This window comes from Symphodus melops (genome assembly GCF_947650265.1).
Source record: "Symphodus melops genome assembly, chromosome: 16".
In the NCBI taxonomy this organism is placed as follows: domain Eukaryota; kingdom Metazoa; phylum Chordata; class Actinopteri; order Labriformes; family Labridae; genus Symphodus; species Symphodus melops.
The window spans coordinates 2,959,382-2,986,055 of NC_136706.1; the positions used below are offsets into that span (position 1 = coordinate 2,959,382).

At 39.8% G+C, this 26,674-nt stretch overlaps 5 protein-coding genes across 5 annotated transcripts in view; 2 read left to right on the forward strand and 3 right to left on the reverse strand.

Annotated features, from left to right (window-relative positions):
• Nucleotides 1–175: 175 nt before the first annotated feature.
• enoph1 (enolase-phosphatase 1) lies at nucleotides 176–4,542 on the reverse strand. Its single transcript, XM_079363825.1, has 6 exons — nucleotides 4,178–4,542; nucleotides 3,151–3,252; nucleotides 2,506–2,708; nucleotides 1,569–1,701; nucleotides 1,330–1,453; nucleotides 176–986 (listed from the first exon to the last, which is right to left on the reverse strand). Exons 1-6 carry the CDS (start codon nucleotides 4,259–4,261, stop codon nucleotides 847–849), a joined length of 786 nt encoding a protein of 261 aa, XP_079219951.1. The 5' UTR covers nucleotides 4,262–4,542; the 3' UTR covers nucleotides 176–846.
• A 4,597-nt stretch (nucleotides 4,543–9,139) lies between these two features.
• Nucleotides 9,140–15,202, forward strand: hnrnpd (heterogeneous nuclear ribonucleoprotein D). Its single transcript, XM_079364487.1, has 9 exons — nucleotides 9,140–9,627; nucleotides 9,740–9,908; nucleotides 10,710–10,871; nucleotides 10,953–11,084; nucleotides 11,182–11,281; nucleotides 13,077–13,232; nucleotides 13,349–13,442; nucleotides 13,792–13,893; nucleotides 14,714–15,202. The coding sequence occupies exons 1-7, from the start codon at nucleotides 9,461–9,463 to the stop codon at nucleotides 13,414–13,416; spliced, it is 954 nt and encodes a 317-aa protein (XP_079220613.1). The 5' UTR covers nucleotides 9,140–9,460; the 3' UTR covers nucleotides 13,417–13,442; nucleotides 13,792–13,893; nucleotides 14,714–15,202.
• Nucleotides 9,993–26,674, reverse strand: part of LOC306837038 (uncharacterized protein) — a 210,233-nt gene continuing 193,551 nt past the window's right edge. The window contains exon 5 of the mRNA XM_079364492.1: nucleotides 9,993–10,002. The gene's annotated coding sequence lies outside the window, so the exon portion shown is untranslated. The remainder of the gene's footprint in view (nucleotides 10,003–26,674) is intronic.
• On the reverse strand, nucleotides 15,076–19,669 carry LOC306837039 (vesicle-associated membrane protein 8). The gene is made up of 4 exons (XM_079364493.1): nucleotides 19,647–19,669; nucleotides 18,684–18,756; nucleotides 16,794–16,967; nucleotides 15,076–15,559 (listed from the first exon to the last, which is right to left on the reverse strand). Exons 2-4 carry the CDS (start codon nucleotides 18,684–18,686, stop codon nucleotides 15,422–15,424), a joined length of 315 nt encoding a protein of 104 aa, XP_079220619.1. The 5' UTR covers nucleotides 18,687–18,756; nucleotides 19,647–19,669; the 3' UTR covers nucleotides 15,076–15,421.
• Nucleotides 20,246–26,219, forward strand: mat2al (methionine adenosyltransferase II, alpha-like). Its single transcript, XM_079364555.1, has 9 exons — nucleotides 20,246–20,650; nucleotides 22,377–22,454; nucleotides 23,096–23,218; nucleotides 23,294–23,406; nucleotides 24,457–24,600; nucleotides 24,770–24,988; nucleotides 25,082–25,264; nucleotides 25,621–25,754; nucleotides 25,837–26,219. Exons 1-9 carry the CDS (start codon nucleotides 20,578–20,580, stop codon nucleotides 25,937–25,939), a joined length of 1,170 nt encoding a protein of 389 aa, XP_079220681.1. The 5' UTR covers nucleotides 20,246–20,577; the 3' UTR covers nucleotides 25,940–26,219.

A 26,674-nucleotide genomic window follows, 5' to 3' on the forward strand; every position in this document is an offset into this window, starting at 1 on the left:
AGTATCAATGATTCCACTGAGGATGGTTGTGAAACTTGTTTAAGGAATATTTGCCCCTTGTGTTTAACGCTGAACATGAAAAGCTTCAGATCTTAAATGTACACGATTTGGGAACAAAATACTTTTAAGGCAAAGTTAAATATTAATATTTTGGGTGAAGAAGGAGACAGACAAGTGTGAGACAAGGCATTTATTGGAAGTTCTTAGATTACCATTACCAATTATGCTTCACACATAAATTATCAATTTTGGCAATTTGATCAGGTAACTTTCCAACACCAACAGTACATAATGATCAACAAGCATGGCACATTTAAATAGACAGCATTCACCTGCAAGGGGGGAATAATTAAAACATTCAAACCAAGTCTGAAATGCGAACTCTGTCAGCAGCACCATTTCTCGATACATCTCTACTGTGGTTTCTACTTTCTAAAACATTTACAAGGTTCTATCACAGGATAAAACTTCATGTCTTTAGAGGGAGGAAACAGCACAACTGGAACATGTTTAGAAAATGGGGACAAATACAACACACACATAACAGAGGACTAACATTGGAGTGGTTGAGAACTGGATACCAATTGCGGTTGGTCTAAAACAGCAAAGTCGAAGGTCATGAGAAGGTCCATGAGAGGTTCCGAGGAAAGGCATCCTGAAAGACTAATCGTGATAAACGTCCTTCAGGCTGGGACTTCTGTATCCTGACTGTTGTCCCAGCAGCATACAAGTCCTGAATGCTCAAAGTGGGAAAAAAAAAAAGTCAAGAAAAAAAGGTGGCAGGTAAAGTGTGAGGAGGGGTTTATAGAGAAGAGAAATAGATTAATAAAATCTGTGCTCTCTGTGTTAAGCACGTCCCGACAGTTCAAGTTGGCTAAAGGATGTGATGAGGTTATAGTGGCCCCTCTCTTCATCCGTCAGCTCCATGTTTCCAGGCCGGACCACCACCACCACGTTCGCCCCGGCCTCTTCAGCTGCTTTAGCCTCTGCAACCACAAAGATCCAAGAGAACAAATAAGTCGAGATTTCTGAGCCTCATTTAATACAAAGCAAACTGAAAAAGGGGAAACGCATACCGGTGAGCCGTTCCTACGGAAATAAAAATGACTCAACCAGTTTGTGAAAAAACAAACAAACTGTGTGTATCCCTGAGTTTTGACAAACACTGTAAGTAAAGAAAAAATTGTTGACATGAAAACTCCTGCAGCTTTGGTGCTCAGGGCGCACGCTCCAGGATCACTGGACTCTTCGCCACAGTGGGAGTTAGAGGCCACTTTCCCAGTTCTCTGCACAAGATGGTTATAATGACAACAATACAAACATACTGACCTCGAGTGACATCTGTCAGGAAGGTAATCTCCTCAGGCGGACAGCCGATCCTCTCCGCAATCCTCTCATAGCTTTTACTCTCTACTTTAGCTCCGATAGTGGTGTCGAAGTGACCGTCTAATAACTGAAAGGATTTAAAAACAACATCTTGAGTTCTTAATGGAGACAATACAGCAGAGAAAACGAGGTTTTAACACGGCATGAATACGGGTACGAAGTAGGAAGTCAGGGTTACTTACATCTAAAACATCTCCTTCGATGGAGTATCCAAACAGAAGCTTTTGTGCCTCCACACTTCCAGAGGAGTAAATGAACACTTTGAGTCCTTTTTCTCTCCATCTTTTGATGGAAGGAACGACATCCTGATAGACCCTGTGAGCAGCAAGAGCAAGTATTCACAACTACTTCAAAAGTGGATGATAAAGACGTTATGATGATGAGCACAATCTTAGTCAATGTTTCATTGACTAAGATGAACCTTTTATTAAATAGAAGCTGGAAGGCTTCAGGTGAGTATCGCTTTAATTATTGATTCATCTGATTACAATCATCTTATGAATATGTTCAAATGACAAATAAAAAGGAACAAAAGATTCTGAGGGAAGGATTTTTTATAAATACTGAAAAAAATCCTAAAAACAAAAAAGCAAAAAAAAAAAAAAAAACAGTGAAGAGAAAATAATTCAAATCACTATTTGATCCTCGATTAATTTACATTTTGTCAGCTCGACTCTGCAGGTACATCATGCTGCGCCACTTCAACTGAACACCATCCACTGACTGTGTTTTACATCTCAGTTATTAATATTTCATTGGTTTAATGGGCTAATGGAGTCAAGCCCAGGAATAACACACTCCCCTAAAACCAATGAAAACTCGTCTCTCGAGTAGTGGACAGCAAGTTCAGCATCGAAATACTCCCCTGAACTTTAAGATATAAAGTTAATAATAATAAAGTTCATAATATCTGCATGAGACAAAAACTCACAATTCAAGTTCAATCACCAGAGTTTGTATTTTACGGTTCATTTGCTATAAAGATGTTTTCAAACATTCCTCGTGGATGACATTTGCAGGCACGTTAATTATTCATGTCGTTAAAGTTTCTGAAATGTTGCCAAATCACAAAAGCATATGTCTGAATCACAAAGTGAGGAAAAGGATCATTGTACTTACTCGCCTTTGATTCTCCCTGAAGAATAAGCTGCTCTCCACATGTGACCCTGGAGCTGTTTGAGCGCTGTGGACTTCCTGTCCGCCGCCATCTGCCACAGCACGTTATCCACGACTTCCCTGATGGCCTTCTCCTCGTCCGTGTGCACCGTCTGATCCACGGTGTGGACGGGACACGAACGATGCTGTCTCATGTCCTCTTCAATCTGCAGCAACAATCACGACGTGTGTCACTGAACGCAGCATTACAGCAGGTTTTTTGTGTCATATTTGAGACTGAGAGTTTGGACTTCTTGTAGCCAATGGTGTTTGACACATTGAAAAAAAATTGCAACCAATACTTAAATATAATACTTATATAGTTTACTTAATTTTTGTGAACTGTATTGCTTCGTCTCTTTTTTCTCACTTTGACCTCTTCTATTTCTCCTAGTATTTCCAAAATCTATTAAACACACCATTACCAACGCACACACCTCTTTCGGCTTGTACTGTAATTGTCTATCATCTTGTTTTGTACGTGTATTGTCCGTTATCTTCCAATAAAAACAATTTCGCAACCGAGTCATTTTAAGACTTAAAAAAAAGGAAATAACAATAAATTAAATGTTTGCGTGACCCTCCCACCTTCCCTCTGCCCTCCTTTACCTGTTTCTTTAGGAGATGAACATCTTGCTTGCACTCGTCTTCTTCCCAGTGGGAGGACAAATAATCCTCAAGGTGCTCCCTGATGTAAGGGAATAATACATCCTGAAAAAGAAAAAACGTTGTCAGTAGAGACTACGAATATTTTTTATAAAATAATTAAGACAAACAATGCTCTTGTTTGCATTTACTTACAAAACTCTAACTAAAATGCTTAAATTATTTCTATGCAGCTGCATCAGTTTGTAGATGAAGCCCAGATGTCTCATTGTATTACCTTATGGGGCGTTCACAGCATACGGGACATTTGGAAATATGAGTAATACAACTCATGACAGCTGTGTGATGACTATTAGATTTGGTGAGGATGATAATAAGTCAATCCACTGACAATATTACACTGATGTGAAGAATATGAATTAAAATCAGGTTTAATTACATTGCATCAAACAGCTGTATTTTGCTGACACGTCATTATGATGTGTCTTGTGATGGCCGGGTTAAATAATGTTTCTGCATTTTTTTTGTGGTACCGCTGTTTTGTTTTTGTGACTTTTGTAGACCTGCGTTTTTTAAAAGTTCATCATAAATAAAGTTGTATTCTTATTATTGTTTTTAGGTACTTCCTTCCTACAATAAATTAGCTCTCACAGAAGTATAATTCAGATTTTCCCATCTATATTTGGTCTTTATTATGTCTTGAAGGCTAAAGTGAACGTTAATTACATGTAGGAAATGATAAATCCCGATTATTTGGATGTCACTTTAACGCAACATATGGTCAGATGAAGAAGCAACATTTATATTTAAAGCGAACTGGCTGCAAAATAATTACTCAACACGTGAGTAAGCATGAAAAAGTGAATAAGAGGAGTTATAAAATGACTTAACGTGAGGTTTAAAATAGTCAAAGGTAGTTTAATTGTGTTATTATTGTGCTGACTTCACCTGCAGGAAAGCTAAGAATGCTATTCAATGACTAAGCAGGCCAAGTGTGAAACAAAACAAACAAAAAAGGGATATAACCTACCTTTACAAATGTAATTGGCGTGGTTGTTCCTTCAATATCCAATAAGAGTGCACTGGTACATGCAGGGATTGAAACAGAGGCCATTTTTTAAGGAGAGTCTGCAGCTGGTCAGCTAGCTGTCGTTAGCTAAATTAGCTGCAGTGTAAAAAAAAGAAGGAAAGAAGAAAAAGGGGGCAGCGTTGCTCCTGGTCGGCAGGACTTTGACAGACCACCTGACAGCAGAGTAATCCAAACGCAAAGTACCGTACTACCTGGTTTACCTGTTAGCTACTGTCTAGCTACAGTCGCCGTCACCTCGTAGCGAGCACACATGTTCAGAGCTGAAGTTACAACCTGCAACTCGACAGGTGGCGCTGATGAGTCATCGTGCTACCGTGAAACCACCGTAGAAGAAGTGTAATTTAATTTTTTTAAACAAAAATAAAACATTTAAAATAATAATATTTGGATTCTTCTTTTGGACATCTTTATTGACAATTTAACACATACAAAATGTTAACACAAACTCTTAAAAGGATGAACAGCTAAATTAATTAATTAATTAAGGCAAGGAAAAAAGAAAGGGTACTGTAATAACTTGTTTCTGTGTTACATGTTAGGAAAGCCACTTTGGGTTAGCTTCTCCACCACATTTCTTTAAAAAGACTTCTCCTTTTTTGTATTAACTAATCATACTGACCGTTTTTTTACGTTATCTATTTAGTTTGTTTCTTTTATACGGAGCCCTGGAGGTGACATTGATTATTATTCTGCCGTTTTCAGTGCATAAAATAATAAAAAAGGAAAATAAAAACAGTTTTAATAAAGAACTGTTGTTGTGACGCACAGTCCAGTACCCGCCCGCTACCAGTAGGTGGCGGAAATGTACCAAGTCGTTGTTTGTCCACCGCCGTCAAACCAGTGGGTGTGGACTGTAGCTGTTTCCGTTCTACGTTCGTGAAGCTTTTTTACGGCCCTCATGGGCGCTGTCATCTTGGAATTTTGCAACCAGAGTCTGCGCAGTAGGGTCCGGCGGGAGGAGCCCTGGCAACACGCCCCGCCCACTTTGCGTACCGCTCTGATAGCTTACGCAGCCCAGCTACGCCAAGAACTTAAGAATCTTTACGGAGAGAAATTCATCTACCGACCATAGAGGTGAGTACAAAACCACCATACATTTCAAGTCAAATATCTAAACGTAGTTCATTCAGGAATTAAGAAAATCACACTTTTTATATTAATTATTGAATTTAAACGTTTTTCCGTGTCCTGTATGTCTTGTTTATTGCTACTGGATGCCTTGAATTTCCCTCAGGATCCATCTATCTATCTATCTATCTATCTGTCTATCTGTCTATCTGTCTGTCTATCTATCTATCTATCTATCTATCTATCTATCTATCTATCTGTCTATCTATCTTATTTAACTCTGTGGGTTATTAAACCTTTTATTTTTGGCAAAAAACGAACTAAAACTATTTTAAGCTAAGTTAGCAACATAAGCTGTGTAGTGATCTAACATATGCTGGTGAAAATATGTTATATGATAGAAAGTAGTGGTGCACATAGTACTTAAGTTATATCTGCTGTCAGTAGTTACTTCAGGTCTATGTACATTTACAGAGTATGTGTTTCTGTGCATAACTGTGGAGTTGGTAAATGAATCTGTTTCATTAAGGTTTCTGCTTGTATGGACCTTTTCTCTGGTTCTTTTCCTTGTCTAACATGTTTATCTCATTGTTTTTTTATCATCCTCATTTTAGACACAAGGAAGAAGAAAGATGGCTGATAGATACCCCTGCCAGCTCACCTGATGGTCTCCCTTACTTTGTTCTCCTCTGGGTGAACACCTTTGGACTGTGGAAGGAAGAGAGCATGCAAACTCCTCACAGAGAGACTCCTGTCAGACAGGGATTCAAACCTGTAACCTCCTCACTTTTATAACTGAACCATCATTCACACTATGTGTTATAAATCAAATAAAGTATTTATTGATTTAAACCTTTTCTCTCCTGTTTTAAGCTGTAAAAACATAGAATGTCTCATGTTCTTGAAGGGCAATGACAGAAGTCACAGCTGGGAAACAAACAGCTTTAAAAGTACTTCAACACTCGAGTGCTGAACATTTAATGCAGGTTAGTGTTAAAGACAGCATGAACATAAAGACAGTAGAGTGGTATGATACAGACACGACTGAGAAGGCAATTACATTATTATATTTTATTCAATCACATGAAATGTAACACGAGTCTTGTAACTTTAACAAATACAGATTGTGCTTAAAAACATAGTGTGGTATTTTAAGATACTTTCTTTCACTTGATTGTTCAGTTAGATGGAGGCAGTATTTAAGGTTTTTGTGGGTTATACAGGTTTGAAAGAGGCAAATGAGTGAACAGTATTTTAAAGTTAAAGCAGATTAATCTAAAAATAACAAAAACAAAATGTGGCTTATAAGAAAAACCTCGGTATTAAACAGCCTCTCTTTTCTTCCGTTCATCTTTTGAATGAATAGTCAAACATTGCTCAGGACGTGCGAGCTGCGTCCTCTGTGGCTCAGGTGTTTCACATCAGACCGCCGTCCAGGTAAGATCAGACCAAACGCCCTGGTAAGAGAAGCAGTGGTCAGGTCCTCCAATCCTCCGAGGACGAGCTGGAAGAGAGAGAGAGAACATGAGAAAAAGGAAATCCTCAGTTTACTGTATAATATGTTGGTGAAAACAGGGAAATACCCATTAAAAGACATAAAATCTTCATTAATGATTATAGATGCAAAATAAAAAACATTAATATATAATTTTGGGAGAAACGTGATCTTTATGACTTCTGTTATTGAGCCTGTCTGTCTCCTCCTAACCACCAAAACAAGCAGCCTGTTTTTGTAGTCTGTGTCAGGTTGTGTGAAGTTATAACACAATTTATTAATAAGCGTCATTAAATGTACAACATGATCAACTTGTGATTATTGGATTGGTAATGTGTGTGTAAACTCATGCTGAATATTTGACAGCAGCGTGATGCTCGGTTAATATTATATTACCCCACCGCTGATTGTTTGTGTTCATGTTTCTGTCAGTCTCTTAAATCAGACAGAAGTTATATTAGATCAGAGCTTACTTTAGTTTGATCCTGATATCTACAGACATATTCTACCTCATTATAGAGTATTATAAATATCAGGCTGCATGGTGATATGTTAATCTCTGTATAACACACTCTTTACACAGACTGTAAACATGTTCACATCAGTAATTATACAGATTTATAGTACCGTAAATTCCGTACTATTGAGCGCACCTGGATATAAGCCGCACCGGCTAAAAATAAGTAAATAAATGTATTTGTACATATATAAGCCGCACTTGATTATAAGCCGCAGGTGTCCACGCTATAACAAGAGCTATTTACACAGACGTAGGCTACCAGTAACATCCGCAAATACTGTAGCGTCTGTACGGACGTTAAAGGACGACGAGAGCGTTCAAATAATAACTTCTAATAACCCGATCACTGTCGGCCGTGACCACGCCGTTTACAGCAGAGAGCAACACATAACTTGCCGTAACAATCCAACTCTCTCCCCCAGCGTTCTCTCATACAGCCACTCAACACGTTCTCGCTGGTGCATTCACTGACTCTCCACATAATCGGAATTATGAACACATTATCAACTACTGACTTTACAACATGAACCGTTACAATAAGAAGCCTAGCCGACGGTGTCTGTAACACGGCTGATGAAAAAGATGACCGTAATATATTTCACAAGAAAAAGTCCATCCATTCACTGCCTCAGAATGACTTCATTACTCACTTCCTCAGTCTCTGTTGTCGCTGTCAGTGTCATCTTAACGTGCAGCAGCTCTGTTAGCTTCTTTGACAGCCAGCTCGATCGCCTTTAACTTGAAAGCTGCATCATATGTATTTCTCCGTGTGTTTTCCATCATGAGGGTGCGTGCATGAAGCGCAAAATGACTGATATTAAGATCCGACGTGACGAAGTCAAATGTTTTTGCGGCAGAAGCTCATTGTCCCCCATAAAAAATCCATGCATTAGCCGCACCGGAGTAGAAGCCGCAGTGCTCGAAGTGTGAGAAAAAAGTAGCGGCTTATAGTCCGGAATTTACGGTATTTATCTTTGTTTTTGTCCTTGATACTTTTTTAAAAACCTTATCAGACCTATTTATTATTTACTGAAACATAACTGTACAGTCAATGAACGGCATCTATGAGCTGATTTTAATTACAATGTTTTGGTTTTAAATACAATTCCACTCACAAAAACGATATAACAATATCAAGAAACACAGTATGTCAGTTATTAGGTTTGCTCATATTAAAAAGTAAAATAAATAGATAAATCATACCTGATAACTAACCTAGCTTAGACTGCTAATATGTTAGCTCGCTCGATAGCGCTTTAAGCAATGACACATAAATCAAACTTTATTACTTACTGTAAAAACTGCAAAGCTCCCTTAGAGTCCACAGGTCCGTGACATTAGTTTACTGCAGAAAAAACAGCTTTCACCAGCTCAAAAAAGACGAAAAAACTGAACAGAAAAGCTCCGTGGCGTCCCGGCTTCACTTCACGACGTAACTACTTATTTACAAAGAGCGCTACGCAAGATCCGCGGCTGTCAATCATCGCCATGTGTGACGTCAAATCCCGTTTTTTAACCTCAAATAACTTATTTAAAACAAACTTCACAGAAAAATGAGCACTTGAACACCATGTAGGGTGATAATATCTAATGATCACAGCAGAGTTTAGGTCTGGAAAAAAATTATGTGACGAGTATTTTAACTTAACAGTTTGACCCAAGTCCCGTCTGTTATCATTGAGGAGGCGGGGTTTATGACCTATACTGCAGCCAGTCAGTAGGGGGCGATCTAAAAAAAAAAGCTTCACTTCACAGGGGACCTTGTCCCGTCCATTATTTTTACAGTCTATGCGTCAAACCTAAAAAAAAAAAAAAGAAGAAGAAGAAGAAGAAGTAAAAAGGAAAAGAGGCTGCGATGAAAACAAACTGAAGCCCATAAATCTGTTCTCAAATCGCAGCTATCGACACCAAATTCGGCCTTACTTCAACACATTTCGACTCATTACAGACTGCGGTTTGATTTAACTTTCACTAACTCTTTCTAAAAGCTTCAGAGTTTACAGGGAACATAACATCCCACTGACAACATTAGCCGACAGGAAGCTAACTAACTAGCTCGACTTCTTCTTCTGATCTGACGTAGCTTGACGGGAACTTCAGCGAGCTCCGTGATAGCTTAACAAAACAAAAACAAAAAACTATGTCGGAAGATTATGAATTCAGCGAAGACACAGCCATGATGAGGATGGAAGAAGACGGAGAAGCAAACAGTGATGACCCGATGTCTGCGGCCGGGGACTGTGGCCTGATGGGGGGCGAGGCTGAGGGATCCAGGATCGACGCCAGTAAGAACGAGGAGGACGAGGGGTACGCTTTCTTCTTCTTCTTCTTTTTCTTCTTACGAGTGAAATAACAACCATAACGCTGCTGTCACACATGTCTGCGCTGTTTCTCAGTTGTCGTCTTCACATTTTGACAGGAAGATGTTCGTGGGAGGACTCAGCTGGGACACCACCAAAAAGGACCTGAAAGACTACTTCTCCAAGTACGGAGAGGTCGTAGACTGCACTTTAAAGCTGGACCCCATGACCGGTCGATCCAGGGGCTTTGGCTTTGTGCTCTTCAAAGATCCTGACAGCGTTGAAAAGGTAAAATCCTGCTCCAAGAAGCCATGTGTTTACATAATGTGCATGAAGCACTAAGCAAGGTGCTGGAGACCTAAAATGGAAGAAGAAAAAGATGTCAATTAAAGATTTCATGTCGTATAATCACTACGTTTTCAGATTTCTTGAGATTTAAAGGGAACATTATGAAAAAATCCACTTTTACAGTGTTTTTGAAAATTTATTTGGGTAACCGGAGTGTCTATCGACTCACAACACTTTAAATAAATTCATCCACACCTTTGTTTGCGGTCTGCTTAAGTCTTACCGACTCAAAACTTTTACACAGGTCTGCCATTTTTTATTCTCTCTACAGAGGAGTGATGTCTACTAGGAAAACTCAGGGGGCGGGGCTTATTGTATTTAAAGAGACACACACATCAAAACGGAGCGTCTCGAGAGAGCTGGTTTCTACAGGGTCACAAACTGGTGCTTGATTCATGTTATATTTAGACCAAAGCACAGCACAGATGTTTAATTTAGAGAAATATATTTTAAAATATCATACAAACAACTTGTGCGGCTATTTTGGATTTTATTCTAAAACTGCGAACATAGGCAATGAGAAGATTTTCAAGTGTAATAATTTTCTGCTTTTTGTCTCTTATCAGGTTACTATATATTACAGTTGACGTTTTTCTGATTTTCCGTACTTTATGATTGTACAGCCACAGAAAAAGCTTCACCGACTTCACTCTGATATCCATGTTTTTTAGTTTTTGATTTAACACCTAGACATCGGTCATCGTGACCCAGCTTTTGCTTATGATGTATTTTGTTGTGAAGGTTGCCTTGCAGAAGGAGCACAAGCTGAATGGAAAGGTCATCGACCCCAAAAAAGCCAAGGCCATGAAGAGTAAGGAGCCGGTGAAGAAGATCTTTGTCGGTGGTCTCTCTCCGGACACTCCCGAGGAGAAAGTCAGAGAGTACTTTGGTGCCTTCGGAGAGGTGAGCGACCTTCTTTGGGTGCTTTAATGAACGTGCACCCCGCTCAGCGTGTCCTTTCATTAACGTCATTATATCAAACAGCTGGAGTCGATCGAACTCCCCATGGAGAACAAGACGAACAAACGGAGAGGCTTCTGCTTCATCACCTTCAAAGAGGAGGAGCCAGTTAAGCTGATCATGGAGAAGAAGTACCACAACATCGGGCTCAGCAAGGTACGAGCGCCATCCTTTTCACATGTCAAACAAACAACAACGTGCTGATGAGTTACAGTGAATAAATTTTCGTCGTCTGTGTGATGTACGTCCTCAGTGTGAAATTAAAGTGGCCATGTCCAAGGAGCAGTACCAGCAGCAGCAGTACTGGGGGGGCCGAGGCGGCTACTCGTCCAGGTCTCGAGGAAGAGGTGGCGGTAAGTGAAGAACGTGTTCGTGTTACATGTGAAGAACAAAGTAAAGTAAACGTTGGCAGATTGTCACACAAATACAAAGATAACGAAACACTGTGTTGGACATATTTAATCCTATCTGTTTGTTTCTGAAGCTAAATGTTAATGTTTACTCGAGCTTGATCTCAACTTGTTTCAGAGTTAAATAGGAGCCGTAGCATTCAGAGCTGTTGGATTTAAATGATAGAAAGTGGCTGCTGCTCGCTAACCAACAAACCGTCTCCTGTTTATAAAACGATTGATGGCTTGATGTCGTGATTTCATTATTTAAAAGACAAAGAAGAACGCATCGGTTCTTACTCGATTTAGTGCAAACACGACAGGAAGTGGTAGAAGAATAGGGTTGGATTTTCTTTTGGAGGGAATACACAGCACTTTGTGAAAAGTCTTAAGCCACCATTAGATTCATTGTTTTGGTTTAAGAGAAACTTGCATCACATCATTCCTTTTTTTTAAATGCCAAGCATCACAGAACTTGACGGACATTGACTCAGCACGGCCGCTCTTAAAGGGAAATGAGTGGAAGTTCAGTATTTTCACAGACCCTCGACATGTGGGGAGAAGTTTCATTTTTTTTGGGGGGGGGGGGGACCAGAAGAACTTCAGCGAGAATCTGGCTCGTCGTGTGATACGGATGCAGAGTCGATCCCTTCGGCGGTGCGAAGAAGCTTGAACAGGAAGTGACTTTGTGGAAGGGTAGCACCCAAGAAGCAACTTTTTTTTTTGGAAAGGGTGACAATGCAAACACTTAGGAAGGTTTGAAAGATCATCGATAAAGGAGGTGCATGTGAGGCAGGCACCTGAGTTCTGATCGCAACTTCTTTAATGCAAAGTGTAAACGCCTGCACTCAAGAGCTGTCAACTGGTTGTCAGATCGCCCAGGACGGATGTTAATGCAAGGTGTTAAGCAGCCTCAGTGATCCAGAACACACCGAGACCTGAGCTTTAAGCAGGCGGTGTGGGATCACCTGGACAGAGATAATAATTACAGACAGCCTGACTCTAAAGAAGAAGAGTCAGTGTGAATAGAAGCGTGGTGTAATAAAGATTACTTGTGAAAACTTGAAGACGGTCCTTCCAGACGAGCTCAGGATGTTGGGGAGTGTCAAAGGGAAGCCACGCTAAATATTGACTTTGTCTGTAGAAGCCTGTTTGTTCTGAAATATGTGTTTCTTTGAGTGTGTGTGTGTGTGTGTTTGTGTGTACACATTTCCTGTATTTTTCTTTTCTTAATAAAGACACTGACTACTAAATACTGACGTTCTTTAAAACTTAAAGCAAAGCTAATGGTGGCCTAAGATGTAAGCACAGTGCTGATGTTATCGAAATAATTTCAAAGTAAACCAGGCATAAAACCTCCACTTGTCTTTGTTTTAATAAATAAATAAAGAAGTGATGTAGCCTCCTGGTTTAAAGTGTGAAGCCAAGCAGAAATGGCTTCAACGTGCATTTCCTCTAAAGGCCAGCAGGGGGCGACTAAACTGCTGCAAAGAAGTCTGAAAAAAAGAGCCTTCTTGGATCTGGATTTACGGCCTCAATAAACATAAGAAGTTTAATCACCAGTTTAAAGTCTTCTGGAGTACAGCATCATGTCCAGTGATTAACGAACGGTCCCATTCACTTCAAAACAGATAAACTCTTCAGGAGAGCCAACATCAGCCATCTGTAGATTTTGAATTTGCAGTCTGAGTAAAGTGAAACAGATGTGAGCTCCTGTGTTGATGAAATGTGATTAAATGTAAATCCTGTTGAATTTCAGGTCCCAATCAGAATTGGAACCAGGGTTACGGCAACTACTGGAATCAAGGCTATGGCAATTATGACAATTATGGTTACAGTAATCAAGGATATGGAGGATATGGTGGCTATGACTACCCTGGTTACAACAACTATTATGGATATGGTGACTACAACAGTAAGAAAACCCTTCAATAAAACACCCTGATACGCTTCAGTTTCATGTCAATTATTTCATTTATTTTTTTCAACCATCAAATTTGTCTGAAATTAAATTTTGTGCCACACCTGTAGATCAATCTGGTGGATATGGCAAGTCGCCACGGCGTGGTGGTCACACCAACAGTTACAAGCCGTATTAAAGAGTGAAAACCTCTTCTTCAAGTAGGTATGTAAAGACAGAAATACTCCACTTACCGTAAACGTAAAGTAGAAATATTGACTTTGGTGTTTTGGTAACATTATGTGTAATTTGTTCTTGTAAATTTCTTTACAGTAGTGGTAACATAGAGGCTACACTCTTTGTGGTGATTTATTTTAACAGCCGGCCTTCTGCTGCCTCTTTTGCACCTTCTTTTTTTTTTTTTTTTTTTTTTGTGTCTTTTTCTTTTTTTTAAACTGTAAAGTTAACAGGTAAAGTACTGCTACTACAGTTGCCAAAGTTAAGGATGTGCAAGGAAACAGGAAAGGAAGTATGTTGTCTCCTAACTCTGACATACCTTGTTTGTACCTGCCAGCGGAGCTTCCTTGCAGGCCATGAGCTGACTCCCAGATACTCTCAGGGCCCGCTCAATGCGGACCGGGTACGAGAAGCATACGCTCTCGAATGCTGCCATTTGGTATGGTCTTACAACATCCTGTATCAGCATTTCTAATCTAAAAAAAAAAATATGGGACACGTCCAGCTTTGTCATCTTTCTTTCCATTTTTATGTTTGAAACTGTTGTTAATGTAAAACGTAAAATATACACATGTAATTGTCATTTTTTACAGGCCCTTACTCCCCCACAAGTAATCTGTAAATAAAATGAATACGATTAACTATTTGCTTTTCAAAGGATACGTACAGCTTTCTCTGGACTTTCCAGTTGTTAATATACACATGCATTCCTAATCTTAATCTTAAACGCTTGTTTCTTTATTTAGCTCTTGTAGCCAGTAGTCCATGAGCTAAAACCTGGATGCTTCTGTGTTGGGGGATAAAGTGCTTTTTTACTTTGTGTACATGTATTGCTCTGTTCTGTGTTACTGACAGCGATGGAAGAGACTCCTCATTTGTTAATTTTCTTGTAACAATTTTTCCTCTTATAACCTTTTTTTTATGTAAAACAAAGAAGAAACAAAGTGTCGCTACATGTCCCGTAATTTGCATGTAATGCTTTCTTTAAATGTGTATTTATTTCTTCATTTTTGACCAATTGAAGGTTTCTTCCATTTAGTAATTTTGACTTCTTCAATTTACTGCACTTCAGGATTTATAGCTTATGGACTAACTAATTTTTTTTTAACTGTAAAATAATTCTTCTCAGTTTGCTTTTTGCTTTTACATTGGATATAATAAACACGGGGGATTCCTTTATTTATTTATTTTTTCATGTTGGAGTGAAACCTTGGAGTCGTTTCGTCTATAACTCGTGTGTTTCTGTTTGTTTTTCACAGGTGTCAGAGTGATTAAAGACAGCGTTGGCCACACAGATGATGGTATCCAGCAAAGATCTCTAAGCAGATCGTAAGAAAATAAACGAGGAGCACTTTGACCTACGAAACATTTTGTCCTCTAAACTTACCGAAGTATTCGTTGTGTCTCGAAATCTTTTGGATTTTTGGGGTGTTCTGCATTTATTTAGCCTCCTGCAGTTTGCGTTCTTCATCCCTTTATGTTTTTGTATTTATTGTTCTTATATGCTTCTTGTGAATTGCTTCATTTATTCCATAACTTAACTCATAGACTAAAGGGGGGAGGGGGATGGGGGGGGGGTCACACATATATACAATGTGGTAGCAAAAAAAAAAGAAAAAAAAAAGCTTTGTCGCTATTTATCCTCCCCGTCAGAGCATCAGTCATATAATACATGTTATTACAGAGTTTGACAACATTCAGTATATATCGGCAGGTAATTAAACACAATAAAAACAATAAAATACTCATTGAGTTTGTGATCCTTTGTGAAACATGAATAAAAAGGCTGTTTGGTCACATGTGGAGTGTTTCAGGAAACATTTCAGTCAAGATTTCAACATCAAAAAGCTTCGACGGACAAAAGCTTCAAAATGTACACGCGTATGTTTATCTTGAAATATGAAACCCGTCGACATGATCTAATACACGTCGAGTCCTGAGCTGGTGAGCGAGCAAACAGCGGTCACTTAAATCACACCAGTGGCAGCGAGGATGATGAGGATGAGGATGAGGAGAACGATCACGCCGATGATGATCATCATCTTGATGTTTTTCCACCAGTATTTCCTGGCGACCCGCGTGGACGTTCTCTGGAACGAGTCGGCCTGAAGGGGAAGAGAAATATATGAGTTAAAGATGTTTTAGATTCTTCTTTACCTGAAGAGAAACTACAACCTCTTAAAAAGTCTTTTTACTGTCTTCTTGTTGCTCTAAAGGTTTCATCTGGTGACGAGTGATCAGGAATTATTAAAACTCTTCACGTCCAAGATCAGGTGATCCACAACACAAGTGGATTAGATCCAGCTGATCCAGTAAAACTAACTTTTAGACCCGGTTGTTGAACAATAATCCAAAGAGATTAAAGCTATCAGACAGGATCAGGTTTCAGATTTCATAATCTGGGAATCCAATCTCGTTTTTTATCTGGAAAAAAATCAACAGATCTTGTACTGTTCAACACTTGTTGAGTAAAAAAAAAGGATGACTTTAATCCCCAACATCTGGATCATCCTGATCGCAGCGGAGGGCAGAAATGTTCAAGAAATCCAAAAGCAGTTTACATCTTGAAGATGTTTCACTTCTCTTCAGTCCAAAGCTTCTTTATTATTTGGTAGGAGAGGTCAGATTCGAACCCTCAGCCACTGCCATGACGACTGTAACCTCCGAACAAGGGGCGCGTTACATTACCACTAGCCTGATCCTGGTTTTCTTTTGGATCTAAGTAATCTGAATCTTTATTTTCAACAACACACACTGAAGGTTTTATTCAGAAAAACAGAAAAAAAAGGATTAGCTGAACTAATCTGATCTTCCATTCATCTTTAGAACAACCTGACACGGGTCAGTTTGTATGATTTTCATGCAGGTACTTTAGTCCAGTGGTTCGAAAAATAAAAAGTCCCTCTTAAGAGAGTCACCAGGTAAGACCTGTACGTGTCGTCAGATAGTTTATAGAGTGAAAAGAAGAAATGTTTTTTCTTTTGAACGATGTCCACATTTTGCCTTTGAAAATGTTTGTCTTTACTTTTTGTCTTTAAACAGTTGTTTTTTTAAAAAAGAACCTTTTGTTGGAAATTCAGAGGGCAAATAGCTTTTTGACCAACTCCTATCTATCTATCTATCTATCTATCTATCTATCTATCTATCTATCTATCTATCTATCTATCTATCTATCTATCTATCTATCTATCTATCTATCTATCTATCTACAGGACTGATTCCTCTTGTCACAGTCTAAAGTACATTATTTCACCCTGAGGTGTGTTTAAACTTGGAATATGAAGCAGCTGAAGATGGTCATTTATCAGACTTTCATTCATAAACACCGAGGGTACTCACAGAGGCCTGCAGGTCGTCAGTCTTGCCCATCAGATCGTCTAACCTATCTCCTCGCTCCAGAACTTTGCTGATGTTGTCTGACAGGATGACCTTCACCTCGTTCACCTGACCCTGCACGTGGTCAAGTTTGGAGGCCGACACGGAGGCCTCGGCCCCGTGAGGGTTTGTCTCAGCCTGAGGAGACCAAAGGAAGACATCTTACTCAAGTCTACTTCACAAGACTACATCATTTTTCATTTCATTAAAATGTGCTGGTTTCAGAAGCTCGAGAGGAAAAGTGGAGGGGAAGAGTCGCCTGCTTAAAAAAAGAAGAAGAATGAAACGTTTCCTTTCGAGAGTATTGAATATGTTGTTTGAGAAGGTTCTTCTCTGGTCACATGTGGATTGTTGTTGGTTTCTCTTCTATTCAATCAGTAAAACTTTATTTGTACAACTTTACAAAAGAGCGGGTCAAAGATACCCATACTGAACATTTACTGGCGTTTGATTATTGATTCTACTGGAGTCTGAAACATCCATCCGTCGTGTCCTATCATTCATATCCTATCCTAAGTTTCTTATGTTATCCTTCATCTCGCATCATTAAGCATCATATCTTATCCTACGTATTGTTTCACATATTATCATATCCTATCCCAAGTATTGTATCTTATCACATTATACGTATCATATAATCAGTGGTGTGGTGGGGCCTTAAGAAGTGGGTATACTCGTCCAGCAGTGTAAACAGCCTGTGTTATAAACAGTGATATGTAAGACTCCTCCTACATATTTAATTTGTATCCACTTGTATCACATCAGTGTTGTATCTTAGTGTATTGTATCTGACCCTGTTGGGGACAGGACCCCAACTTTGAGGGGGCTCAACGAGAGGCCTTCCATGACCAAATAAAAAACCGTAATGATTTAACATGTGAAAAGAGAAGTGAAGAAGAAACAAACAATCATACAGAAAAAAAAGAAATATATTAAATAAATGAGTGAAAAGAAAAAAGCAAAATAATTTGTCAGTCACCAAGATAAGTTATTTCATACGTTCAAAAAAGACAATGTGATATATGGAGATACTGTCCATTATTATTATTATTATTATTATAGAAATAGATAAATGTAAAGTATGTGTCACGTTGTAAGTGGCGGGCGCTGGTGACGGAAAAATGATAAACGATAAACACAGACAGATAAAGTGAGGCGTTTGAGAAATAATATCTTTTTTCAACAGTCATAACTTTCACTGGCCAAAACCTCACTTCCTGTCGAGTTAACAGGAAGAGAGATGCTTTCTCAGCAGTCAGTGTGAGTGTCACATGAAAACCTTGAACCCTTCTGTTTTCGACGTAAATGTGCTCAACAAACACGGACAGACGTGCGCAGAATCATTTAAAGATAGACCAGAGGAAATCATCAGAGATAATAACGTGTCACAGATTAAAGTTTATTTCAAATGTATTAAAAGTGCAACACTTACCATGGCAGCGCTCTCACGGTCACAACCAACTAAACAACTTCATATAAAGAATTAAAAAAGCTCAATAAAGTCCTGTTACAAGCTTTACAAACAAAGACAGAGATCTGCTCTTCTTCCTGCACAAGTCAAACAGTAAGAGCTGTATGTCTGCTAAAGGTTGCACCTTTACTGTGTTACACATTAACTAACCTGCTGCCTCAATCAAAGTCTCATTGGCTTAACTAAAGCGAGTATAGCAACACCACACAGGACTAGATTTACTCTGAACACCCACCGGCAGTACTTTCATTTCCTGCTTTTCATAAAGCACCTTTCCACCAGTACAGAAATGTCAGCGTCTCCTGACCCGAGATGTTTCACTTCCCAGAAACAGCACATCATCGAAACATCTCTTTAGTCTCACTTGTGTGTGATTTACTTACCATCAGCTGATTCGGATGCAGGCCAGCGTTGGATTGATATCTCAGGGCAAAGGGCTGTGTTCTCGACACACTGCTATTTGCAAAGCAATAAAGGAGTGAAGTCACTCCAGTTGCTTCACTTCATTTCCTCATCCTGTGTGTGTGTGTGTGTGTGCTTGTTATTTCAGCAGCAACGATTGGCAGCTCATGTATGCAAATAGAATTATTTAAACTGCGTTCATGCGTTGGTTTCGCTCAGACTATAGGAAGCCAGTGTTAAAACAAACAGTCATGGCCCCCAGAGGCTGAGCTAACACTAAAGTAAATAATTTCAAGTAAAATACATTCATAGCTTCCAGACGATGATTGACTTTGGAGTAGGCCTCATTTTTCCCACAGCAAGGTAAAAAAAAAAAAAAGATTCTGAGGATGGCACGGACAGGAGTCTTAATCTCTGATCTGAAAAGCTCATGTTCTTTCTAAAGGCCTCTAGGAGGCGACTCCACTGGTTACACAAGGAAGCTTAATTGTCTGAAAGTAAATGGAAGAAATACCGGCCTTCTGACTTACTTTAGTCAACATTTTCATCGCGTGGGCTCGTTCTAAGGTTTATTCAAAGTAGTGTTTTGCAAATTTAAAATGAACTATGAATGCTTTATGTGTTATTCTTTCTCTCTATCCGCCTCATACATTGCAACAGCATTACCAAAATGTGTGTGTGTGTGTTTAACAGTAGCCTATGTATCATCAGCTTTCTAAATGGGGAAGTAGTGCAGTGCAGGGAGGAAAAGGACCAACTGTAACCTGCACTATGGCAACAAAATGACTGGAGCGTTAGTATCGTTATTGAATTATATAAAAGTAGAAATTATACCAAATTTGAAAACACTGACTCTTTACACTTTTTAACTTTCCATCTGCCTTTATGTTTAATATTGTACTTGGTCCCTTTACAGAAAAGAAAGAAACGTTAATGTCTTTTACCCGCTCTTTAGTAAACCGGCATCAAGCCAACATCGTCCAGCATCAAACCAGTTTAAACCAGCATGAACCAGCAAAGACCAGATTCAAACCAGCAAAGACATAGACCAGATTTAAACCAGCAAAGACCAGATTCAAACCAGCAAAGACCAGATTCAAACCAGCAAAGACATAGACCAGATTTAAACCAGCAAAGACCAGATTTAAACCAGCAAAGACCAGCATGGACTAGCAAAGACCAGCATCCATTCTGATCCATGCTGGTTTTTGGAGCAGGGTAACATGAATTGGCGATACACAAAATACAAATGAAGAAATAAAAACAACACAAAGTCTTTGCTCAACATAATATTATACAAATAAAAAAACATGATATGGATAATAGGGTTGCTATGACATTAGTATTATAACTATATATCTGTCTATCTATCTAAAAAATTTAAAAATGCTAAAGTCATGAAATAAAAACCATAGACTGTGAGAATAAACTCACCACACATTTGTTTTGTTTTTTCCCCACTTTATCCTTTATCACTTTATTTTTACAGTCTATGCTTTATGCTTTATCCCTCCACTTGTTACGTCATAACAGCGCCATCTTGAGGCTGTCCTGGCGGCTGCCTGAAGGACTTTAAACCCACATTCCTGCTTTAGCAGCTCACAGACAGAGCTGCAAGCAAACCGACCACCGAGGAAGAGTGAGACCCTGAGGAAGAGGAAGACCCTGAGGAAGTTGTAGTTTTCTGCGCATGATGCAGTAGAGTTCTCCTCGTGTCGATTAGCTCCAATCCTGCAGAGGGAATCATTATCTCTGCCTGCACTAATAATCAGTGTCGGTGATATCGGAAGCTGCTTTCATTTCACAGCGTTAAGAAACATAAAGCTCATTGAATATTGTTAGATTTAACTTTTTTGTGCACCGAGCAGCCTGAAGATGAACCCCAGCGGAACCTGCAGAGGGAAGACTTTCCTGTTCACGTCGGAGTCTGTTGGAGAGGGACACTCTGGTAACTGTGTTTAACGTGTTTACATCATTACATGGTTTACATGCTCTGAATGGACATGTTAGGACATGCAGCGACATCATGTGTCTGTGTAAGGATCACAGCTGCTCAGACTAAATGAGTACTTCAACTATTTACATCAAAACACATCAAAGTAGTGTTTGTGGGCGGGGCTTCCACTACAATGTTACTTACAGTAATATATATTTACATGCTGCTACTTTGTAACGCATGTTGAAGTAATCTCTGCATGTTCAGGACAACTTTTTAGAGTGTGTTGAGATCAAGATTTTGGGGGAAATTAAATTGTACATTTTGTTATTGAGTCATGCTACACACACACACACACACACACACACACACACACACACACACACACACAGGCTGAAATACACACATGCACAAACAGGGTCCTAGGGACATGCACTCATGGAGAGATGTCAAAGTGAGAGGGCTGACCACACTGAGCGCTCCCGAGCTGGGAGAGGGTGGGGGGTGCCTTGCTCAAGGGTACCTTGGCAGTGCTCAGGAAGTGAACTGGCACCTCTCCATCTGATCAAACCAGGTTTCCAGGCATGGTCCGCACCGAGCGCGACTCAACATGAGGGAAAGTTGGCGTGTGATCTCGATTATTTTGTTTTCATGATCGCAGGAAATCCAAAGTGTGATTGAAATAGAAACTGCATTAATTGCCCGGCCCCACTGAAAGGGAGCCTTAAAGATACTGCCGGAACTTCTGACATACTATCATATTTTGTTCACCTGAAAGACAGCAGTACCCTTGTTAGTTGTTTAATTCAGTTGAAGGGTCCAATACTGCCAGCTTATTTTCTCCACTTTAAGGCCACTGCACTTTTCTCTGTTTTTTTTACTTAAAGGTTATCGGAGAGTCAGAGGGAGGCTAACTTTCATTTTTCGGCCCCTCAAATGCAACCTCAAGGCAAGGTTAAAGGTTTATTATTTATATCAACAAGACAATTCAACGGGGGTCACACAAAACAAAAAGACAAAACATTTTTTTTTTAATAAGAGGACCTTTTAAAGTTATACTATACAATTAACCAATGATTTCAGGGCCAATTGTTAGTGCTCGTCATCATGTTTTCTTAACTTGAAGGGCCCTTCAGAGGGAACTTCATCGTTATATGTCTGCACTAATAAACCCCCCATAGATGACAGTGTATCAATTTTCTTAATTAAAAGGCTGTCGTTTATCACACAGCGTTACCTTTTCTCTGCAGAAACGGCACCTTAAGGCGTCTAGCATTAATGCTTTCTATTAAAAAAGCCCCTTTGCTGGGTGGTGGCTCCCTTTTATTTCAGATTCTTTTCTGGAAGAGCATTGCACTTTATCGCATTATCTTGATAGGCAGGGCACTAGAGAGAGCGCTCAATCAGATTTAGCTGACTGGAGGGTCGGCATTGAGGTTTATTACATTTTATTGGTATCATTTATTAACTACATCCTGTTTTCCCATCAGAGTTATAGTCCAGTAAGTGCCTCATCATATGTTCCCTCACTAGATGGGCTTCCAAGAGGACACTGGATTACGTTTTCTCGATTTTTATGGGCGCAACAGAAGATATTGCTGCAACATCAAGTTTCAGACACTGGGGTCTATAGGGCCCAGAGATGGCTCTGATAGAAAACATGTTATCTCTAATGTCTACAAATGGAGGCATATATTCTTGTTCATGTCATTTCATGAGTCCAATGTTGTGTTTACAGATAAAATGTGTGATCAAATCAGTGATGCTGTACTTGATGCCTACCTGAGCAAAGACCCAGACTCTAAAGTGGCCTGTGGTAAGTATTCTGTCCTGTGATGTCGAACCGTTGCCAAGCACTGCCAGCTGTTTATATTTCTACACCAAGCGGTAACCTCAGGTGGAGGAAGGGAGAAGTCAGTGCTGTGGTGCAAAAACCTGCAGTTCCAAAAGCTCCTGAAGTCCCATGAACGCCTCGTATCAAAATATGTTTGACAGCAGGAATATTGACGATGACATGAATAGCTCAGGTAATTTTTTTTTTTTTGCAAAAAAAAAATAAAAAAAACTAGAACTCATCCATATTGATTTCTTTATGGATGAGAATTTAGTATTGACTGATCTGACTCCAAGCTGGTGCGGTGTAGCTTCTTGTCGGAAGGCTTAAGGACCGCCTCAGCTGCATCACTTTGCCTGTTGCTGAGTTGACTTAAAGTTTGGTTGAGATAACGCTTTCAATATGGCGGCTGCCAGTGGTGGACGAAGCAACAGAGTCTGACATTATAATGAGAAGTGTGAGTGCTCCGTGCAGTTTGACAAGTGGTTTTTATGAAGCTGCTTTAGATTTAGTCAAAGAAAAGAAAGTCACGAATTGTAGAAAAATCATGAAAAACTTTTGGATAGTTGAATGGATTCGGTGTAAAATGTTTTCTAGATCGTGCAAACACTGTTTTATTTCAGAATGTGTGGCAAAGACGGGCATGATTTTGTTGGTCGGTGAAGTGACCTCTAAGGCCATCGTGGATCTCCAGGCGGTGGTCAGAAACACCATCAAGTCGATCGGCTACGACAGCTCATCCAAAGGTGCAGCATGGAGAGATGTATGACCTTATTTTTTAAAATGGATGAAGTGATTAAACTCCCAACTGTGATCTGCAGGTTTTGACTACAAGACCTGCAACGTGCTGTTAGCTCTGGAGCCGCAGTGTGCGGAGATCTCAGACTGCGTGTTTGAAGGACGGGATCAGGAGGACATTGGTGCTGGAGACCAGGTACAGCCCTTTAATACTCAACTGTATATACGACAACCCGGGGAGCAAACAAAGTCACTTTGATAAAGGAGCCAAGTTCATTTACACTACAGGGCCTTTCTTTGACATACATGTTGACGCTGCCCCACACAGGGGGAGTACACATATTTAGGGCGGCGGGGGCTCAGTTGGTTGAGTCGGGGGTTCGTTGCCCAGCTCCTGCGGCAGCACGTCTGATGTGTCCTCGGGCTAGACACTTAACACTTGTCAGGAGGTTTTATGAATGTGTGTGAAGGGGATAGTTACTTCACTTTACATAGCAGCCTCTGTGAATCAATGTGTAGGTGTAAAAGTGCTTTGAGTACTCGGAACTCTTCCAACTCTATCTGAGGTTCTCTCTCTCCAATAAAGACACAAAAAGCCCCAAACTACTACTTGGAAAGAACAAGTTTAAAAAAAGAATGAAAAGAAAGATCTCTACATTTAGAAAAAAGCACTATGTTTCGCTGTCGTCCAAGGTGGTTATTATATACTTTTGTGTCTGTTGATGTGACGATGCAGACTTGAATTGATTCGGTTCTTCTTTTTTTTTTTTAAAGATTTATTTTTGGCCTTTATTATAGAGGGAGGAAAGTGGACAGAGTCGGAAATCAGGGAGAGAGAGTGGGGAGAGACATGCGGGAAATGGGCCACAGGCCGGACGCAAACCCCGGCCGCCCGCCCGCCCGCGCGAGGACTGAGCCTCAATACATGGGGTCGCGCGCACTGCCGCTGCGCCACCGGCGACCCCTTGATTCGGTTCTTCTTAACGTTCTTTCAGAATTTATTTGAAGGACCGTGTTTCTGTGTCGTGAGTCGTTAAAAAGCAGAAATGTCCAAACTCTAAAAGCATTTGACAAATGGCATTTTCATCAATCAATCCACAATAGTTCTCCAAAGGTTCTCGCTGCATGTTATGAAGGGTTTACAAGCAAACACGTTCATTGCTTTCAAGGTTACAGAAGTATGTTTTTCATTTGTTTAAAAAAAAAAAAAAAGGATGGCTTTGGACGTCTTCATTTGTCTCCTCAGGGTCTGATGTTCGGCTACGCCACAGACGAGACAGAGGAGTGTATGCCTTTAACCATTCTTCTGGCTCACAAACTCAACTTCAGGATGAAGGAGCTGTCCCGAACCGGAGAGTGTCCATGGATTCTACCAGACTCTAAATCACAAGTGAGCCGCCACCTTACGAAGCGAGACTCCTCTTTATCTCTTCCTTCATTTTCCTCTTTAATAAAAAAACATTAAATCATCTCTGGAAACATTTCTCTTCCCTTTGCTGCTCGTTACATTCCCATGGGGTTCGAGGTTCACTTGTGTCTCATCGCTCTGGTTCCTACAGGTCACAGTGGAGTACAGAGACAACATGGGAGCCATGGAGCCTGTGCGTGTTCACACTGTGGTCATTTCAGTTCAACACACGCCGGACATCACCCTGCAGGAGATCAGAAGCTACCTGATGGCGAAGGTGGTGAAGGTTGTCATTCCTGCAAAGTACCTGGATGACGAGACCATTTATCATCTCCTGCCCAGTGGGAAATTCCTTAAAGGTGGGCCACAGGTGAGTGAGGAAGGACTCCATCAAAGAGCAATAGTAAAGTGTGTTTGTAGAGCAAACATACACATGTTGACAGATGCTTTGTGTTGTCAACAGAGCGACGCTGGACTCACAGGACGTAAAATCATCGTGGATACGTACGGAGGATGGGGTGGTCACGGAGGAGGGGCTTTCTCCGGGAAAGATTACTCCAAAGTGGATCGATCCGGAGCTTACGCGGCACGCTGGGTCGCTAAATCTTTGGTCAAAGCCGGACTCTGCAGGAGAGTCCTGGTTCAGGTGAGGAAGTCCACATCTGAGTGTGACTTTTTGTTTTTGGGTTTGAAAGAAATACCGCAGTGGAAATGCATTATTATGTTTATTTAAATTTTCTTTGAGATTTTTCACCTTTTTATCTGGGTTTTTTTTTTTTTTTTTTTTTTTTTTTTTAATGTTCCACTGTATGAAACCAGAGACGGCACTTTACTTTTTGGATGTAATAACATGTATCAGATGAGTCACGACTAACAAGAGCCAGAAATAAGAAAATAATTTTCAACTGCTTAAAGAGCTCAAAAATGCTGTTTTTACACTTTTTCGTATTTTGTGCTTTGCTGCCTTGTCATGCTGTTTTTACACTTTTTACCCCCCTTTAGATCTCGTATGCTATCGGCGTGAGCCAACCGCTCTCCATCTCCGTTTTTCACTACGGCACGTCGAAAAGGGACGAAGACGAGCTGCTGCAAATAGTGCAGAAGAACTTTGATCTGAGACCTGGCGTCATCGTGAAGTAGGTGTTTGTTTTTCATATCTGTAGTAGACATTTTAATAACCTGTAGATCAAATAATCCAATATTGACTTTGTTTCACAGGGAGCTGGGTTTAAAGCGGCCGATTTACCAAGCCACTGCCTGCTACGGTCACTTCGGCAGAGAGGAGTTCCCCTGGGAAAAACCGAAACCTCTGCTGTTTTGAGTCTTAAACACATTCCAGTTACACAATCAAGAGTCCAGTTTAACGGAAGACAGCTGTGTAACTAAAAGATGTCTGTCTCTCTTCATTTCTGACCCGAAACTCTGAAGGCAATGGTCAGTGCTTTTGTTGAAAAATGGAATTTGACTCAATCAAGGTACTTCATGCATTTAAAAAAAAAAAAAATTATGCAATAAATGTGATTTCTTTTTTTAAAGACAGTAAATTCTGTAAAAAATCATGTATTTTGGTAACAAGAAATAAACAATATTTGTTGATTAAAGACTTACTCTCTTTGTCATTGTTGTAATTTGGGTTTACTTTACTTTAGTGTATTTCACATTAAGTGTACTATAACTTTATTCTTCCATTATTCCAGTAAATGCTACTTTTCGAGTGCATCGTAAAATGATTTCTTTGGCACGTTTAATTTCTTTAAACCTTTGCACACTCGTTGGTCACACTTCTGCATTGCCTTAATTACCAACATGCTTGTTACTTTAATAATGCATGGTTGAAGTATTCAGACACTAAACTGCACCTATTTATGTATTTTTCATAAATAATGAATAACAATGTGTTGCCTTTTTACAGGAAAGAGGATTTACAAATAAAGTTGGATTTAATGTGATTATTTCTTGCATTGAACTTGTGATAACTGTCGCGACCACTTGATGGAGTTGAAGCTTTAATAAAAAAAATTCCAAGCAGAAAATTACAAAACATGGCCAAGTCCTG